The 18,937-nt window shown below is 45.0% G+C and overlaps 1 protein-coding gene across 2 annotated transcripts in view; it reads left to right on the forward strand.

Annotated features, from left to right (window-relative positions):
* Positions 1 to 18,937, forward strand: part of gabbr1b (gamma-aminobutyric acid (GABA) B receptor, 1b) — a 77,757-nt gene that overhangs the window by 53,867 nt on the left and 4,953 nt on the right. The window contains exons 14-21 of one of the 2 annotated variants that reach the window (XM_037794594.1): positions 1,180 to 1,243; positions 2,928 to 3,005; positions 9,677 to 9,827; positions 10,314 to 10,446; positions 12,125 to 12,241; positions 12,703 to 12,813; positions 13,738 to 13,831; positions 14,086 to 14,213. In XM_037794594.1, the coding sequence (XP_037650522.1) occupies positions 1,180 to 1,243; positions 2,928 to 3,005; positions 9,677 to 9,827; positions 10,314 to 10,446; positions 12,125 to 12,241; positions 12,703 to 12,813; positions 13,738 to 13,831; positions 14,086 to 14,213 (876 nt within the window). The remainder of the gene's footprint in view (positions 1 to 1,179; positions 1,244 to 2,927; positions 3,006 to 9,676; positions 9,828 to 10,313; positions 10,447 to 12,124; positions 12,242 to 12,702; positions 12,814 to 13,737; positions 13,832 to 14,085; positions 14,214 to 18,937) is intronic. The other variant, XM_037794595.1, reaches the window with a different exon arrangement.

An 18,937-nucleotide genomic window follows, 5' to 3' on the forward strand; every position in this document is an offset into this window, starting at 1 on the left:
AGGGTACTGTGTGATGGAGGAGGATGTGAGAGGGTACTGTGTGATGGAGGAGGATGTGAGAGGGTACTGTGTGATGGAGGAGGATGTGAGACGGTACTGTGTGATGGAGGAGGATGTGAGAGGGTACTGTGTGATGGAGGAGGATGAGAGAGGGTACTGTGTGACAGAGGAGGGTGTGAGACGGTACTGTGTGATGGAGGAGGATGTGAGAGGGTACTGTGTGATGGAGGAGGATGAGAGAGGGTACTGTGTGACAGAGGAGGATGAGAGAGGGTACTGTGTGATGGAGGAGGATGAGAGAGGGTACTGTGTGATGGAGGAGGATGTGAGAGGGTACTGTGTGACAGAGGAGGATGAGAGAGGGTACTGTGTGACAGAGGAGGATGTGAGACGGTACTGTGTGATGGAGGAGGATGTGAGAGGGTACTGTGTGATGGAGGAGGATGAGAGAGGGTACTGTGTGACAGAGGAGGATGAGAGAGGGTACTGTGTGACAGAGGAGGGTGTGAGACGGTACTGTGTGATGGAGGAGGATGAGAGAGGGTACTGTGTGATGGAGGAGGATGTGAGAGGGTACTGTGTGATGGAGGAGGATGTGAGAGGGTACTGTGTGATGGAGGAGGATGTGAGAGGGTACTGTGTGATGGAGGAGGATGTGAGAGGGTACTGTGTGATGGAGGAGGATGTGAGAGGGTACTGTGTGATGGAGGAGGATGTGAAACGGTACTTTGTGATGGAGGAGGATGTGAGAGGGTACTGTGTGATGGAGGAGGATGAGAGAGGGTACTGTGTGACAGAGGAGGGTGTGAGACGGTACTGTGTGATGGAGGAGGATGAGAGAGGGTACTGTGTGATGGAGGAGGATGTGAGAGGGTACTGTGTGATGGAGGAGGATGTGAGAGGGTACTGTGTGATGGAGGAGGATGTGAGAGGGTACTGTGTGATGGAGGAGGATGTGAGAGGGTACTGTGTGATGGAGGAGGATGAGAGAGGGTACTGTGTGACAGAGGAGGATGAGAGAGGGTACTGTGTGACAGAGGAGGATGTGAGAGGGTACTGTGTGATGGAGGAGGATGAGAGAGGGTACTGTGTGACAGAGGAGGGTGTGAGACGGTACTGTGTGATGGAGGAGGGTGGAGGAGGATGTTAAAACATTCAAATCCTGCCTCTTTCTTTCAGGGTCATGTTGTATTCGACGCTCAAGGGTCTCGAATGGCCTGGACTCTTATTGAACAGCTTCAAGGTACGTCACAGCACACGTCCCGCATGCTTTAATATTAGATATAATGTGTGTTTCTTCTTTCCATCAAACTGTAAATATATATCCATATAAATATATTAGGGCTGTTAATAGATTCAGATATTTAATCGTGATTAATCACATGATTGTCCATATTTAATAGCGATTATCTGCAAATTAATTAATCAATCTGTTCAAAATGAACCTTAAAGGGCGATTTTTCAACAGTGGAGTGGACAAATATGCTGCTTTATGCAAATGTATATTTATTACTGGAAATCAACAACACAAACAATGACAGATATTGTCCAGAAACCCTCACAGGTACTGCATTTAGCATAAAACAATATGCTCCAATCATAACATGGCAAACTGCAGCCCAGCAGGCAACAACAGCTGTCAGTGTGTCAGTGTGCCCCAAACTGGACGTGACCTCCTTAGAAAATGGCCACACCAGTTTTTCCTCGCCAAAATGTAGTGTAAGTTTGGAGCGTTATTTCTCCTCTCCGACGAGCCCGTATGACGCGGCTGGTACTGATGGATTCTTTAGGTAGTTTCATATGATACCAGTATCTTCACTCTAGCTTTAAAACTGAGCCGCTACAACCTCCGAATGATTGATCGGGTTAATGCGTTAAAGGAATTAGTGGCGTTTAAACAAAGTTGTGTTATCGTTGCGTTATTGTGCCGGTTTATTATTATTAGGGTTTAAGCCCCGATCCTTCCTACGACATCTCCTCCTGAACCGATCCTTCCTACGACATCTCCTCCTGAACCGATCCTTCCTACGACATCTCCTCCTGAACCGATCCTTCCTACGACATCTCCTCCTGAACCGCAGGCTTGACTGAAATGAAAAGTCAGAGGATCAACATTAGAAGAGTCATTTGAAGCTCTCTTAAGACCTTCCAGTTGTTGTTGTTGAGACTGTTCACACAGAACCAGAAATGACTTGCTGGTGTGAGATACAAAGTTCACTGACGTTAACAGGATTGTTCATCTGGGGACCATGAAAGTCTACACACAATACCAATAGTTAGAGATGTCTCTGTCTGTGCTACTGCGGTGGGATATTAAAGTGTTATTACAGCAAACCACAGGGATGTGCTGCAGCTGATGACAGGCCACTTTCTCACATGGCTAGTTTTTTTATTTTATTATTAAAAAAGTCTGGCAGGGATCCCTCTGGCCTGGATCCCTCTGGCCTGGATCCCTCTGGCCTGGAGTTAACTAATGAAATATCTCATATCGGTTCTTAGAGCGGAAGAATAAAGACTCAGGGCATCGGGCTGTCAGGATTTCCCCGCAGCAAAAAAAGACACAAATGTCAAAAAATGACATTTAAAGTAAACCAAAGCTGCAAACTTATTGAAGCTGTGAAGCTGATGTACTGTAAACATTACTGATATGGGTTTTATAATCCAACGAGGGATCAGCCACAAGACGGCACATAAAGGAATAGTTCAACATTCTGATTCTTACAAACAGTCCCTTTAACACAAACGTTCTCAGACGTTCTCAGACGTTCTCAGACATTCTCAGACATTCTCAGATGTTTAACTTGTGATGTTTAACTCACATTTGGGTTGGTGTTAAGGTTGGATAGCCAACATTCATTAGAGTTAGGGACAATAGAGCCCCGTGTGACCCCTCTCTCTCTCTCTCTCTCTCTCTCTCTCTCTCACAGGAGGGAGCTATAAGAAGATCGGATACTACGACAGCAGTAAAGGCAATCTGTCCTGGTACGGGAACGACAAGTGGATAGGTAGGTGGGGGACATTCTTCTTCTTCTTCTTCAGCTCTCTCGCTGTCCGTTGCTCTCCTACCTTCTAATCTCCTGTTTCCTCTGATCCTGCAGCTTCACCCTCTCTCCCTCTAATTCCTCTTCCATCCCTCCATTATTGCACTCGCCTCTCTCTCTCTCTCTCTCTCTCTCTCTCTCTCTCTCTCTCTCTCTCTATATATATATATATATATATATATATATATATATACATACAAGGTCGGGCTGTGAATGTTCATCAATCAATCATTCAGGTTTATTCAGCAACTCTCCTGCTAACTTTCCTCTGAGTGATGCAGCAGCAGCAAACAGAGCCACGGTTAACGTCCGTGATCGGCCGACGTGCTGCGGAGCGACTGTTTCATTCCATTTCCTAATTGAACACGAGAACCACTCGGAAGCCGTGACAGCGATGTAATAAAGAGAAGATGCTAGTCGACAGTCTAAACTAAACAGGAGAAAGCAATCTGGATGGTGATGGTGGTGTAATGGGATTGGGCCCTGTGACCTTGACTTTGAGGAATGAGATTGTGTTCCCTAATCAGCACACGGGGGAGCTCTGAGCGTCCACGTCAGTTCTGCCTCTCTGAGCACCGACCAGATGCAGATCTGAAAGTGGTTAACGCTCGGGAAACTGGAGACGACCTTCAGTTGTTTATCCGGTTTGCTTGTTTGTCGACTGTCTGTGTTACGACTGCTGAAAACACAAACTCAACACTTCCTCCATGTTTACCTGTTGTCTTGATGAATTCAGTGTAAGGCACATTTCCTCAGCAGTGGAAGCAGCGTTCTCAGCAGACATGCTATGTATGACATGACTGGTAATAACCATAATAACCTTATAGGGACATTGTTTGAATACTGGTTTTATTTGGCTTAGGGATGCTCATTTTGAAAAATGTTGTTAACTGATAACCGACCCTCGTTAACCCATTATTAACCGTTAACCGACAAGATTAGTGCCTTGCATGCAGCGGTGTACCAGCTGCAGGAGCACAACAGACAACTGAGTCTCCAGTTCACCGTCAGGAGAGCTACGATGCTGCGTTCACTGTCTCCAGTTCACCATCCGGGAGCGTTAACTTAGCAGCTCCGATGCTGCGTTCACTGTCTCCAGTTCACCATCCGGGAGCGTTAACTTAGCAGCTACGATGCTGCGTTCACTGTCTCCAGTTCACCATCCGGGAGCGTTAACTTAGCAGCTACGATGCTGCGTTCACTGTCTCCAGTTCACCATCCGGGAGCGTTAACTTAGCAGCTACGATGCTGCGTTCACTGTCTCCAGTTCACCATCCGGGAGCGTTAACTTAGCAGCTACGATGCTGCGTTCACTGTCTCCAGTTCACCATCCGGGAGCGTTAACTTAGCAGCTACGATGCTGCGTTCACTGTCTCCAGTTCACCGTCCGGGAGCGTTAACTTAGCAGCTACGATGCTGCGTTCACTGTCTCCAGTTCACCGTCCGGGAGCGTTAACTTAGCAGCTACGATGCTGCGTTCACTGTCTCCAGTTCAGCGTCCGGGAGCGTTAACTTAGCAGCTCCGATGCTGCGTTCACTGTCTCCAGTTCACCGTCCGGGAGCGTTAACTTAGCAGCTCCGATGCTGCGTGTAGTGTCGCGGACATGCAGCCACTTTCCCAGTAAAAGTCTCCACCGCACATTTAGTTTAGTTTAGCAGGTTGTCAGCTGTGTGTCTGCCCGGTGGAACTTTAGCGAGTGTCCGACATACAGTGTGTGTGTTTGTGCCAAGCCTCCAGGAAGAGCGCCGGTCGTCGATCCCAACTTTCCAGTTTCTTCATACATCCATGGTTTGTGCTACGTTAGCATCTGTAGCTCTGCTGGTAGCTCCGTGCTCCCCGTAGTCACACACATATGGTCTGTCAGCACGGCGAAACTTCAGCGAGTTTCCAACAGACCGTGTGTGTACACTTTATTTGTTGGTGAATAAATGCTACGAGGCTACAAGCGAGCTCAAGACCCGAGTCCCTAATTTGTCTTTATTTGAGAATTTACAGTATTTTAAAGGAGCATTGCAGCACATTTGGATGTCCCTTCAGTACCTCCCCACAAATCATGTGTATTTTCACTGCTAATCAAAACTTTATACTAATTTCAGTGCAGTATGATGATGAAAACTATTTTAGTATGCTTTTTATAATCCCATGATCACAGCAAGCCATCCTCTGAAACTCAGCTGCTGATTCTGAAGTGTTTGTTGCCGTCCCGGCTGTGAAGACGCGAGCCTCTGGTAGTGTTTGACGTCGCTCTCGTCTGCTGTCGCTGAAAAGCCGTGAGCACTGAGACGTTACTGGCTGTGTTGCAGAAACTAGTCTTTGTAACCAGTCCGACAGACAGCAAGGTCATCCAAGAGACCTCCGAGGGAGGGCCGGAGGAAGTGTCGACCTCCTGTGTTTCTGGTGTTTGACCCTGCAGTCATGAGTCTGTCTGGCCCATCTGGACTGTGTTTGGAAGTCAGCAGATGCTCTTGGACAGTGGACGAGCTGAGTAATGTGGTACGAGGAGCCGGTTTCATGTGCGTGACAGCCAGTCACCCCGAGGCACTCGTCAAGATGTCCTCCTCCGTCCTCTGCCAGTATCGGTGGTCAGCGGCGTCCTTCCTGGCAGTCAACACCAAATATAGTCAGTGACGGTGACGTGACAGAATCAGGCCTCCTCAAGGTGACCAGGACTGGGTTGTAGACCGGCTGCTACACGCTGATGTGTCAGTTCATGACATATTACTTCTCTCTTCCAAATCCCCTTCTCTTCTTCCCTCTTACCTTGTTTCTTCCTTTCTTTACAATCCATTCTTCCATATAATCCCTTCTTTATCTTCCCATCTCTTCGTATCTTTCTCATCTCTTCCCTCCCACTTCACTTTCCCAGTATTTGTCCACAATCTCCTCTCCTCTCCTCCCTCATTCTCTTCGGTCTCCCTGACAACCACTGCTGCATCACTGCCTCTCTCATATTGCCTTGGTAACCATTATGGGGCCAGTCGCCATGGTAACATACTGTCCCGATTCCACCATCAAGGGCAGGAGGAGGTATTAGTGTTGGAGAACACACATTTTCCCAAAGGACTCTCGCTTACACACACACACACACACACACACACACACACACACTTACTCATTCTCTGTCACCCACACACACACACACATGCACAGGTATAATCTCCATCTACCTTCAACAGACTACTACTACTACTATCTACTGTCGCTACCCACTCATGCGCGGTGCATAATGTTTTATGAGTTATGATTTTGGATCCTTACTTCTCTTTAACTCTTTGCTTTATTAACACGGTGTTACTGTTGTACACAAGGTGAGAAACATTACATGGACAATGCAGAAGGAAACCGGTAAATCACGTACATCATGAGACTGAGGCGTAAACTGTTGTTGACATCCAGGCTGCTGCAGATGTTGTGATGCCACTCTTCAAGGTTACAGGAATAACAGTCCACAGCAACGCTAGTGGCTCTGTGAGGCTGGCACACATCGGCACGCTAACATGGTCACAATGGCAACGCTAACATGCTGATTAACCGTGTTAATTACACGGCTGTGTTGAATACTCGATTCTGATTGGTCAATCACGGTGTTCTGCGGTCTGTTATTTCTGTATAACAGACCGTTGCTACGTATAACAGACCGTTGCTATGTATAACAGGCTGTTGCTATGTATAACAGACCGTTACTATGTAATACAGACCTTTACTATGTAATACAGACCGTTGCTACGTATAACAGGCTGTTGCTATGTATAACAGACCGTTGCTATGTATAGCAGACCGTTGCTATGTATAGCAGACCGTTGCTATGGGCGCAGCTCTGATGTTGGACTCTGGCGGACCGTTCTTGTGTCAGAATATTGATTTCTTCAGTCAGTAGCGGTGTAATAAGCGGGATGCACCCTGACGCGAAGCATTCTCTGTCACCCACACACATGCACAGGTATAATCTCTATCTATACCTCCAACAGAAGTCACTGAAGAGTACCTCCGTGCGTTGGTATCCGATGCCGAAGGGTGCTGCCCGAGTGGCTGTACATGACGAGTTGGGAGGGAGACCGATATGCTCAGCTTGATGATGAGGAAATATAGTTTTGATCCTCACAGTTTCTTCTGTTCCCTGAATATGACATGAATGAGAACCAGCTGGCGTCTGAATAACCGACACTGAGCTTCTGAAGTGAGATTCTCAGAGTAATCCTCTGCATCAGGCTCTGAAGTGTGACACATAAGAACCTCGACTGCATACAAACCAGCCGCCTCCATAGCGACACATCTGCGAGGTAGAAAGAAGCTCCTGTTACTGATGTGACCTTCAGACTCCGTGAAAACATGGCTGCTAATAACATCTCATTCAAACATGCCAAGGCTCACAGATGTTACGCTGGCACGGCCCGGGGCTCCTCCGTCACCGCTCAGGCTTCAGATGCTCTAAAAGAGCAGCTAAGTAGGCAACACTGACGCACGCACACATTCCTGTTCTCACATGATGTAAACGTTTTATTAAATAGAAACTAAATCTCATTACATTCCAGCAGAGCAGAGTGTCTGTGGTGAAAAATAAGATACGATAAGATAACTTAAGTTATCCTGAGGGATCCCAGCAGTCGCAGTACAAATTAGGAAAGAGTACAAAAATATATACAGTGCAATTATAAAGTATAACATATCAAACATCAAATGCAATATATATTCATCATACGATACCATACCATACCATACTATACCATACCATACCATATCATACCATACGATAGGATACCATACCATACCATACCATATGATAGGATACCATACCATACCATACCATACCATACCACACCACACCACACCACACCACACCACACGACAGGACAGGATAGGATAGGATAGGATACCATACCATACCATACGATAGGATAGGATACCATACCATACCATACCATACCATACCATACCATACCATACCATACCATACCATACCATAGGATACCATACCATACCATACCATACCATACCATACAACTTTACGTCAGTTTGCACTGAAACTCATTTTGCATCCTGCCGAATACAACATGTTAATTGTAAGGATCATAATATCTAAACTGGTAAATGGTAAGAATTGTAGATATGTACGAGAAGGGGCATATAGCAATGTATGTTCAGTATCAAATCTGAAGGTCAGGTGAGGTTAATTCAGAATATTCATCATTATGTCCATGGTATTGCTCGTTATGACAGCTTGGCAAGATGGCTTAACTTGTAGGAACAAAGACACTCTTCTGAACTCCTGAGTGATCGTATCACGTCGTGGTTTTATGTGCGTAGCTTTTGAGACTAATTAATCGCCATGAATGTGACTCCTGAAACTGACGGACGTGATCCAACGGAGAGAGGACGAATCACTCTGAGGTGATGGTGTGACAGAGTAGAGCTTCTTCCCAGACTACAGACACCGACTGCAGAGAGCAGTTTAACCTGACATCAGACATTGTCATCATGTTACTCACGGAATTAACGTTGATTAGCAACTGCTCATCCATCGCTCGCTCATCAAGTTAACATTTGAGAATTTGGAGGTGGGGATGAAACAGACAGTGTCTGATGTCTCCGCTCCTTTGATCGGTCACTTTGAATACTGACCGTGACCTTTGATTGGCTTGCCTTGGACAGAAAACAGCATTGCACTGCCTTGTTGTGGATCTATCGAAGGCATTTGATTCAGTGGACCACAAATTGCTGCTGAACAAACTTAGGAATGCTGCTGGGTTTGGTTGTCTGTTAAATGGATCAGAAATGATTTTGTAGAGCAAACTCAGTGCGTCTAGGCAGACGGCCACAAATCAGATGTTCTTGAGATAACCAAAGGTGTCCCCCGGGGTTTCATTTTGGGGGTTTTATTCTCTAATTATATAACTGATTTGTTTAAGGACATAAAAGCTATAATTCACTTCTATAATTCAATTATACACATGCTCCCTCCATAGTGCAGCTGGTGCATTTCAGTCACTACAAACTGCTCTGCTGAGTTTAACCTTAGTTCAACCTTGTAACAGGAGAGACGGACGTTACGATGCCAACTGGCGTCACTTGGACGTTCGTCTTTAATGAAGCTGATTGCCTTAAATCCGTGTGCTCCAGTGTGCTTTGGTCCTGGTCTCTGAACTCTCCTGTTACAAGTATAAATAACTAAAATAATACCACAGCTGTTCAATTTTATTTTACACATAACTGCAAAAATATGAGCATGCTTTTTTTTCTGGTGTGTGCAGCCTCGTCATTGAAGCGACCGTGCACTTCATTATACCAACGTTTCTTTGTAAATCAGGAAATGTTAGAGGTGAATGAATGAAATGAAGTGAGAGGTGAGAGTGTTTCCTTCAGTGCTGAACCGTGTCTGTCTGTGAACCCGTCGGTGCTGGTTGTGATCTGAACGTTAAATGAACCTTAATGGAGCCACACACTCCGTGACTGTCTGTGATTCACTTCAGACATCGTCGGGACATCGGAGGCTGAGGCCCGGCCGGACAGAGCAAACACCGGGGGGGTGCATTTCACTTTTCTTCTCTACTAATTCACAAAGTTTTCCTTCATCTCTGTCACTCGTCTCCTCTTTTCCCTCCTCTTCATCCTCCTCATCATCTCCTCTGTTTTGCAGGCTCAGGACCCCCTGCAGACCAGACGGTGGTCATCGAGGAGTTTCGCTACCTGTCCCAGAAGATCTTTGTCTCCGTGTCCTGCTTCGCTGGGTTGGGAATCCTGCTGGGAATCGTCTGCCTCACCTTCAACATCTACAACAGCAATGTCAGGTACAAAAGCTCACCTTTACTACATATCAAGATCAAGATCAAGTTCATTTAAAGGTGCACTAATCATTATCGTTATCGGAAAACGGCTCAGATACCTGTGTGTTCTGTGAAAGTGTTCCGCTGGAGGAACAAACTCACAAAGAGTTCTTAACTAGCACTGCAGCTCCCCTCAGTGAGCAGACGTGTGCTCATGATGTTGATTGTTGACGTGTAACTGCTGAAAGCTGAAGTGTAAGACCTGTTGACATTAACAGGTGAAAACAGTTGAAGCGTTGGTTAAACTGAAAGCAGTGAAAGCTGTTCAGATAATGATATAGCCGTCTAATAACTCTATTGTTGCTTTGAGGAAACAGAAACAATAACTACTCTCTATATATTCTATGTCCTACCTCTATTATGATCCATTCCTTTCACTATGATAGGAATCAGTTGTTTGTGTATTTCTTTGTCTATGGTTATATATATATCTATACTGTATTTGTACAGGTACATTCAGAACTCTCAGCCGTACCTGAACAACATGACTGCGGTCGGCTGCATGATGGCTCTGGCTGCCGTCTTTCCTCTGGGCATCGACGGCCTTCACGTCCACAGGAGGCAGTTCCCCGTCGTCTGCCAGGTATGCGTAGGGTAGGGTTGATTAATAGGCTTAATAGGAGGAGATGGCTGCAACTCCACCTCCTCAGCCGGTGTCTCCACGAATGTGAGTGTTAATATGACTGAGTGGATTCAGGAATACCAGTGGAATACTTTGATTAACTCGTCCAGTCCGAGTCGACATGCCTGTTACTGTTGGTATCGGTATGTCGTTTCCTTTAGACAGGTGTAATTATTCTGTCAGTGTGGGTCGGACGGCTCCAGTCACATGTGAAAGAGTCAGAAAGGAGATCAGAGCCGAAACAAATCCCTCCCAAAGAGGGAAGAAAATCTTTAGTTCAAATCCCAGAAATATTCTGTATTTTTAAGTCTTTAAGCTCTTAGATCTCCTCGTGTTGCCTCGCCACAGGAAAGGCAGATATATATATATATATACATATATATATATATAAAGAGAGATATAGTGAACCCCAGACTGCTCCTGGAGGCTGAGCCGTCAGAGTGTGAATGAGTATTTAGATCAGATCCTGAAGGACAGCTTGTGTTAATGTGTGAATGTTGACATGAAGTGTGAAGAGCTTTGAGAAAGGAGATATATACACCGATCATCCATTACATTCAGACCACTGCCGGGGGAAGTGAATAACATGGATTATCTGGTTACCATGGCGCCTGGCAGTGGGGGGGGATATATTAGACAGCAAGTGAACATTTTGAACTTTGAACTTTGTGTTGGAAGCAGAAGAAATGGGCCAGCGTAAGGATGTGAGCGACTTTGACGAGGGCCAGATAGTGCTGGCTAGACGACTGGGTCAGAACATCTCCAGAACTGCAGCTCTTGTGGGATGTTCCCGGTCTGCAGTGGTCAGGACCTACCAGAAGTGGTCCAAGGAAGGAGAACCGGTGAACCGGCGACAGGGTCAGACCCGAGGCTCATTGATGCACATGGGGAGCGAAGGTTGGCCCGTGTTGTCTGATCCAATAGAAGAGCTACTGGAGCTCAAACTGCTGAAAGAGTTAATGCAGTTTGTTGATATGGGGACCGGTCAGGGTGCCCCGTGCTGACCCGTGTCCACCGCCCAAAAGCGCCTACAATGGGCACGTCGTGAGCATCAGAACTGGACCACAGAGCGATGGAAGAAGGTGGCCCAGTCTGATGGATCACGTTTTCTTTTACATCATGTGGATGGTGACGAGTTGGAGGTGTTGACTCGGCCTCCAGATTCTCCAGATCTCGATCCGATGGAGCATCTGTGGGATGTTCTGGACAAACAAGTCCGATCCACGGAGGCCCCACCTCGCAATTTCCAGGACTTAAAGGATCTGCTGCTGACGGCTTGGTGCCAGATACCACAGCAGACCTTCAGAGGTCTAGAGGAGTCCATGTCTCCACGGGTCAGGAGGAGGACCTACTCAATATTAGGCAGCTGGTCATCATGGTATGACTGATCGGTGTAAATGCAGGTCCATTTATTACAGTTTGTGTGTGTATATATATATCTATATATATATATAGATATATATATCTAGCCAGCCTTAGGGAAGGTTCTTTTTATTTCAAGGTCATTTCTGAAAGGCTATTAAAGTGGAACAGGGCTTAATGATGGAGAATGACTGTGGAGCTGTTCTGATTAATCTGTTTGATATATTAATAAGTGTAATTAAGAAATCGTTCATTTCTTTTTCTTCTCCTCTGACAGTTCCGCCTGTGGCTGCTCGGTCTGGGCTTCAGCCTCGCTTACGGCAGCATGTTCACCAAGATCTGGTGGGTCCACACCGTCTTCACCAAGAAGGACGAGAAGAAGGACAAGAGGAAGGTAAAGGTGGCGGGGATTTAGAGCTGGTGGGCGGGGGGGACCAGCATGCTTGGAGGATGGATGAGTTTCTGTAGGAATAAGAATATTCTCTCCAGCTGAATACCCAGAAAGCTTTGATCCTATATAATTAAATCAATAACCACTTTATAGTGTTGGACCTGTTCTCTTTCTTTAAAGTTGAACACATAAAGGAGCCTCTTTATTTACTGAGTGAGTCGGGGCGCTGTGCGTTCTCATCAGTATGGCCTCTTTGTCTCTTCTCCTGTCATGGCCCGGCGCTCTGAGGGCAGATTGAATTGGCTTCAGTTAGTGATGGATCATTGTTTCCTCCTCCAGCTTAGTCTGGTCTATTTATGGCTTCATAAATCCCTCCCTCACAAAAATCAGAAAAGAGAGGATTTGTGCCTCCACCTGATCCCTCGCCACGCCGCCTCAGTGACCATCACCTGCCTGTTTCCCAGCAGCACCTGGAACCGTGGAAACTCTACGCTACTGTCGGCGTTCTGCTCGGCATCGACGTCCTGTCTCTCGTGATCTGGCAGCTTGTGGATCCTTTACATATCACAATAGAGGTATGATCAATCCAGTCATTTTGTTATCCATTCATAACTGGGAAAAAAAAGCATTTAAAATTCCTCTCACAATCTAATGCATCCATGGTGGCAGATATAAGGTATATGGTAAGGTATTATTAATATTATTATTATTATTATTATTATTAATATTAATATATAATAATATAATAATAATAATATTATAATAATTAATAATAACAATAATAATAATAATTATTACTATCATTATTATTATTATTATTATTATCATTATTATTATTATTATTATTATTATTATTATTATTATTATTATTATTATTATTAAGGTAGTATTTGGTGTGCCTAAATAGTAGTAACTGGGCTGACTGGAAAAAACAAGTAATTATGGAAGCTAATGACTGCCAATATTATAATAAAATAATTTAATCAAAGTGAAATTTCAATTTATGTGTGCAGGATGTATGTTAAATAAAAATGACAGAATCAACATGTGTTTGAAAATACATAATTACTGCCAAAATGAAAATAAGAATTCCTGCAAATGATTTTCAGTGTATTTTTAAACAACACTGCTATAATAATAATAATAATAAAAATAATACATTTGAATGACAGTGTGCAACCTTAACATTTGAGTTGAAATCATGCTCTCAAGTCTGATGAAGTCACGTTTACATTATTGACATATTACAAATTGAATGTCATGTTTCATAATTCTTCAATGATTCAACTTAAATGCAAAAGTCCAGTTTGAAAAATGTCATTTTTAAGTTTAAAGGTTGTATTGATAACATTTTTATGTAGATGAATAATTTAAAATAAATGCATCCACGGAACTTTTAGTAAGTTAAAGTATTGCTTTTCTCCAAATAAAATGCATGTTGACGTTGTAGGGTGTCGCTGTTCTTCACCTGTGTGTTCATATCGTCTGTATGTGAGCAGAAGTTCACCAGAGAAGCCCCCAAAGGAGACCTGGATGTTCTGATCCAGCCTCTACTGGAGCACTGCAGCTCAGAGAAGATGAACACCTGGCTGGGTGAGTAGAAAGCACTGCATGTATATATACATATATATATATATATACATATATATATGTATATATACTGTATATATAACATACAATATGATCTGGAAAATGTAAAGTCACTGGTACTGTCTTTTAGAAAGTAAAACGTTGTAACAAGTCCTGTGAGAAGCTCCTCTCCTGTGTGAAACTAGCAGCGGTTCCATGGTTCCTCACGTTCCTCCTCGTTGTCTCCTCGTTGTCTCCTCGTTGTCTCCTCTCTGCAGGCGTTGTGTACGGTTATAAAGGTTTACTGCTGCTGCTCGGCATCTTCCTGGCCTACGAGACCAAGTCCATCTCCACGGAGAAGATCAACGACCACCGAGCTGTAGGCATGGCCATCTATAACGTTGCTGTGAGTTCAATTAGTGTGTGTGTGTGTGTGTGTGTGTGTGTGTGTGTGTGTGTGTGTGTGTGTGTGTGTGTGTGTGTGTGTGTGTGTGTGTGTTTGCCAAAGCCTTTGACTCAATAATAATAATAATAATAATAATAATAATAATACATTTTATTTGTTGGCGCCTTACGAGACATCCAAGGACTCCTTACAAAGATAAAATTAAACTCAAAAACAGATAAAAACAGCCAGACATGACAGAGACACGTTAATGCAGACACACATGTGATGGACTGATGGACTCTACAGAGAAGAGGTCAGTTAGAACAGGTGAGTTCTGAGGAGGGATCTGAATGTTGTAACGGTGTCAGACTGCTGGATGTGAGGAGGGATGGTGCTCCCATGGTGCTGAGGCATGAGGTGGGGGGGTGGTCAGAAGACCAGCTGATGATGAGCGGAGGGAACGGGAGGGGGTAGATGTGGTCGGAGGATCTGGTGCGGGTGATGAGCCGGGCCGCAGAGTTCTGAATGATCTGAAGTCTGTTGAGCAGTTTGGTGGGAAGGCCAGAGAGGACAGCGTTGCAGTAATCGATGGACCAAGATGTCTGCGCTGGGATGAGACAGGGATGGGCGGAGTCTGGTGGAAGAAAGCAGTCCGGGTGACGTTTATGCGGGGTGTAAAGGAGAGGGGGCTGTCTATGGTGACCTCAAGGCTCTTGACGGCGGTGGAGAATGGAACGGAGAAGCCATCGATGATAGAGGTTTGGTGTTTTGTGCTTTGGAGAGCTCAAGCTGAGTCCACACCACGGCAGGAAATCTGAAAACATCGCACTATTTCTGGCCTTCCACAATAGCACAATCTTTGAAAATTCTGGTCTTGTGTTGAAGAGAAAGAACGATGCTGACAAACGATTGTGCGAAAACTGATTGAGCGGCTCGTGGTAGATGGTAAATGGTATATATATACATATAGATATATATATCTATATGTATATATATATCTAGCTGAGGTGTTGGCAGCCAGACTAATGTGTTTGTCAGTAGCGTGCCTCTCTGCAGGCTCCGTGTTAGTCTGCAGACTTGGTCTTTCACTTCCAATCCTTCAGCAGCGCAGCCTCACCTCTCCTCCTTCGTTTCACACTCGGCTGCAGAAAGCTCCGTCGTCCTTGGCGGCGGCGGCGAGGTTCACCTCCAGCCCCAATTTTGTGGGCTTAAAATGAGGGCGAAGCCAGCTGGCTCTGCAGTCTGGGGATGTGTGTACTGAATGACGACATCACCTCCACATGCATGAGGCTCTGCAGCATGCCCAAAAAAACACAGATGCCACTTGATGCCAGTATATCACGCTGGTGTGCCCTACACACTCTTTTGAAAACTCAAATTACTCAAAACATTTAGAGGTCCAGCCCGGCGTCTACTGGAGCAACATAACACTCCTGGTCCTCCTGCACTCATGTGGGCGTGTTCATGCAGTAAAGCCCAACTGATACTTGATTCTTGAGGCTGGTATTGATATCGTTATGAATTAATTGATGTCTGATATCTTTTTTTTTAACATAACATAAACACATATTTTTGATAAAGATTTCTTAAATTTGGTTATTAAAGAATTCTGACAAAGATATGTAGTGAGAAGGACATTGTCGAGTTCTTTGGGCGTTTCTTCTGCTCAACATCTGCCTGAACCCGATGCACAGGACGACTCACTCCTTTCTCCTGCGTTTATTAAAGTCCATAGCAACGCAAACAGATCACATTTCTTTGATGTTGAACTTCGTTTGTAGATTGCTAGGAGATTGTTGCTGTTAGGTTGATAACCAATAGCGTCTCTGAGGTCATCTCTACGCTGATGAAAGCCCTTTTTTCCTGCAGCTTTATGCAGGAATGTCGACCAGGTCACAAACCAAAGAGACCCAGCAGGTCTGAATCCTGTTTATAGCTCAGTGGCGTCTTTTCCCACCTGGATCACCTGGAAGTGTGAATGCAATCAATTAATCTGGCATCTCCTCCTCCTACATCTCAGGGGAACTCAGCTGCTTAGCGCTGCCCTCTGCTGCAGTATTTCATTATTGACCTGCTAATACACAACATGATTAATTATTTAAAGAGCAATTTAGATATGAAAAATAAAACTAAAAATCACTTATCTTAACATTTTGACTTTTGCCTAAACATTACAAACTATGTAATGACAAAGTTCTGAAATCAATGCAACATACAGAAGGCTATTTCTTGTTATTTATTGGCCAACACAATATATTTGTTATGAGCAAAACTCAGCACATAATATAGTCTTTATGATGAATCAGTGGGGTTTCAGTCTGCAGCAGCACGGCTTCTAAAGTTCCATTTCGTTCTGTGTGTCTGAACGTGGAGGAAGAAAAGGTATGAAGGTATGAAGGTATGACTGTGACCAGGTTTCTGAAGGATTTTCAGCTCAGTGTGAATTACTCTGATATTCTTCACAGACGTCTCTCTGCTCTCTGAGTCTATATTTGTCTGCTTCTGTTCACTCTGTCACACAGCTAAAGATAAAGCAGTCAATTGTGCAGCTTTTTAATGTGCGTCTAAGAACAAGAAGTCCTTTCACTGCAACCAAATATCACTCAAAGTATTCTGCTCTGCGTGACAATTTAAAAGACAAGTGAAGCATCTGCTGCTGGTTTGAAACGCCGTTCTCTTTCCAGGCAGTCACGCAGACACGGGGGGGAAGTGACACACTAACCCTGGAAGAGGTCTCTGAGCTAGTTCAGAAGTTCCTCAGTGGGGAGGCACCAGGTGGGGATGAATGTTCTGGGTAGTGTTGGATGTTGTGTGGAGGTCGGGGGGACCAGGTAGACCAGGTAGACCACGTAGATCAGGTAGACCAGGTAGACCAGGTGGACCAGGTGGACCAGGTAGACCAGGGTGGTGGTCCTGTTTTTAAAAAGAAGAAGAAGAAGAAAAGGTGATCTTTACCTTGTTTTTTCTCGATCTAGTCGGGTCACCTGTATGTGGGCGGTTCAACCTGTCATCAATGTGCTCATCTGCTAACTTCTGTTTCCATGGAAACTACATTTGTTTGGGCACCTCTCTCATTTTGAGGCATCCGATCTTCCCAAGAGAGGCCGAGGATATTTTGGAGGCATCGAATGTAGAAATCCTCTGAGTTTGTGATATGCCGTCTGTATGGGGTCCATGTTTCTGCCCCGTAGAGCAGAGTGGAGGCACATACCGCGTTGTAAACAGCAACCTTGGTACTGATCTTTAGCGTTTTGTTTTGGAATACCCTTCTACGGAGTCGCTTAAAGGCTGATGAGGCTTTGTTGATGTAACTGTTTATTTCAGTGTCAAGGGGAGCAGTCTGAGGAGAGTGTGGAGCCAAGACCGGTGAACCGGTGAACTACTGTGAGTGGAACACCCCCGATTCGAAAGCTAGGGGGTGAAGGAGGTTGGGTAGTGAGTTGTGCCATGACTTTTGTTTTTTTTTACCTGGAAACCAAAGGTCTGATTGTGTTTAGGGCATGCTGCACGGACTCCGGGCTATGTGCCGAGACAGCGCAGTCAACAACCAGTACAGCTGAGTCCATCTCATCCATGCTTGTCCACATTCTGCTGGTCTTTTATCATGAATTCTCAAGCTAGCCAACTGGGAAGATGACATTTCCATTCTTAATCTCACCGAAAAAGCTCTGATTGGTTCATTCACTGAACAAACTGATATTGAGAGGTCAGAGGCGAGACTAGGAATGATGGACAAACATATGCAATCAGGCCCTCGTTGCATTGAAACAGAACCCTCTTAGCCGACCTCCACCGCCAGCTGGACCCGGATGAGCAGCAGAAATGTGTGTGGATGAATTGGCGTGATGTGTGGGCGGAGGGCAGGACTGTGTTTGTGCGTCGCTGTGTGTGAGTAATGACAGAGCAGAGAAAACATCGCTGCTGCTGCTGTCCACCCGCTGTTTCCATTTGCCGGTCTGGAGATGAGATTTTTCAGCTTTTGCACTGAGATGGCTGACTTTTGATCAATATGTATTGATTTCCAGCCTCACCTCCACCTCTCTCATGTTTCATTTGATGTTGTCTCATCCTCTTCTCTTCCTTCCACCTCTCTCTCTCTCTCTCTCTCTCTCTCTCTCTCTCTCTCTCTCTCTCTGTTTTCTGTCAGTAGCCGTTCTGTTGGAGGAGCAACACTATAGTAAAATGAGATATGTTTGATTTATGCATTCGGGATAAAACATATTCAAGTAAATATAACCTAATAATAACAAAAACTAGAATATAAAGAAGTTGTATGCCAATGCAAGACGTTCTCATTCCCAGGGCGTTAAATACCGAGGCTTCGTCACGGCCGTCGGTGCTCAGTACTGCCGCACAAGTCTCCCTTCAGCGCCAGTATGAAAGGCACCGGGCGTTCCATTAAGCTCATTAGCTGCAACGGTAAACACTCAGAGAAAGTGACTGTGGTGACGTAGTTTAAAGAGCGAAGAGAGACACAGGGCAGGAGGGAGGGGAGGCGGATGGGTCCAACAAACACAAGGCTTCCATCCAGGAGACCACTGTTCACTTCCCGTGTTCACAACATTCAGTGTCATTTTCACCGTACGAACGCAGTAGTTTTAAGCCCGACCATTCACGATACAATACAGTTAATCTTCTATCATAAGTTCATCCAGTTTATTGTTTACCGAGCGCATGTTTGACGGGGTTATTCCAGAGTCGATGTCTCACACCTCCTCTTGATTCCCGCTTTTTCCTCTCTT

This window comes from Sebastes umbrosus, chromosome 15, assembly GCF_015220745.1.
Source record: "Sebastes umbrosus isolate fSebUmb1 chromosome 15, fSebUmb1.pri, whole genome shotgun sequence".
NCBI lineage: Eukaryota > Metazoa > Chordata > Actinopteri > Perciformes > Sebastidae > Sebastes > Sebastes umbrosus.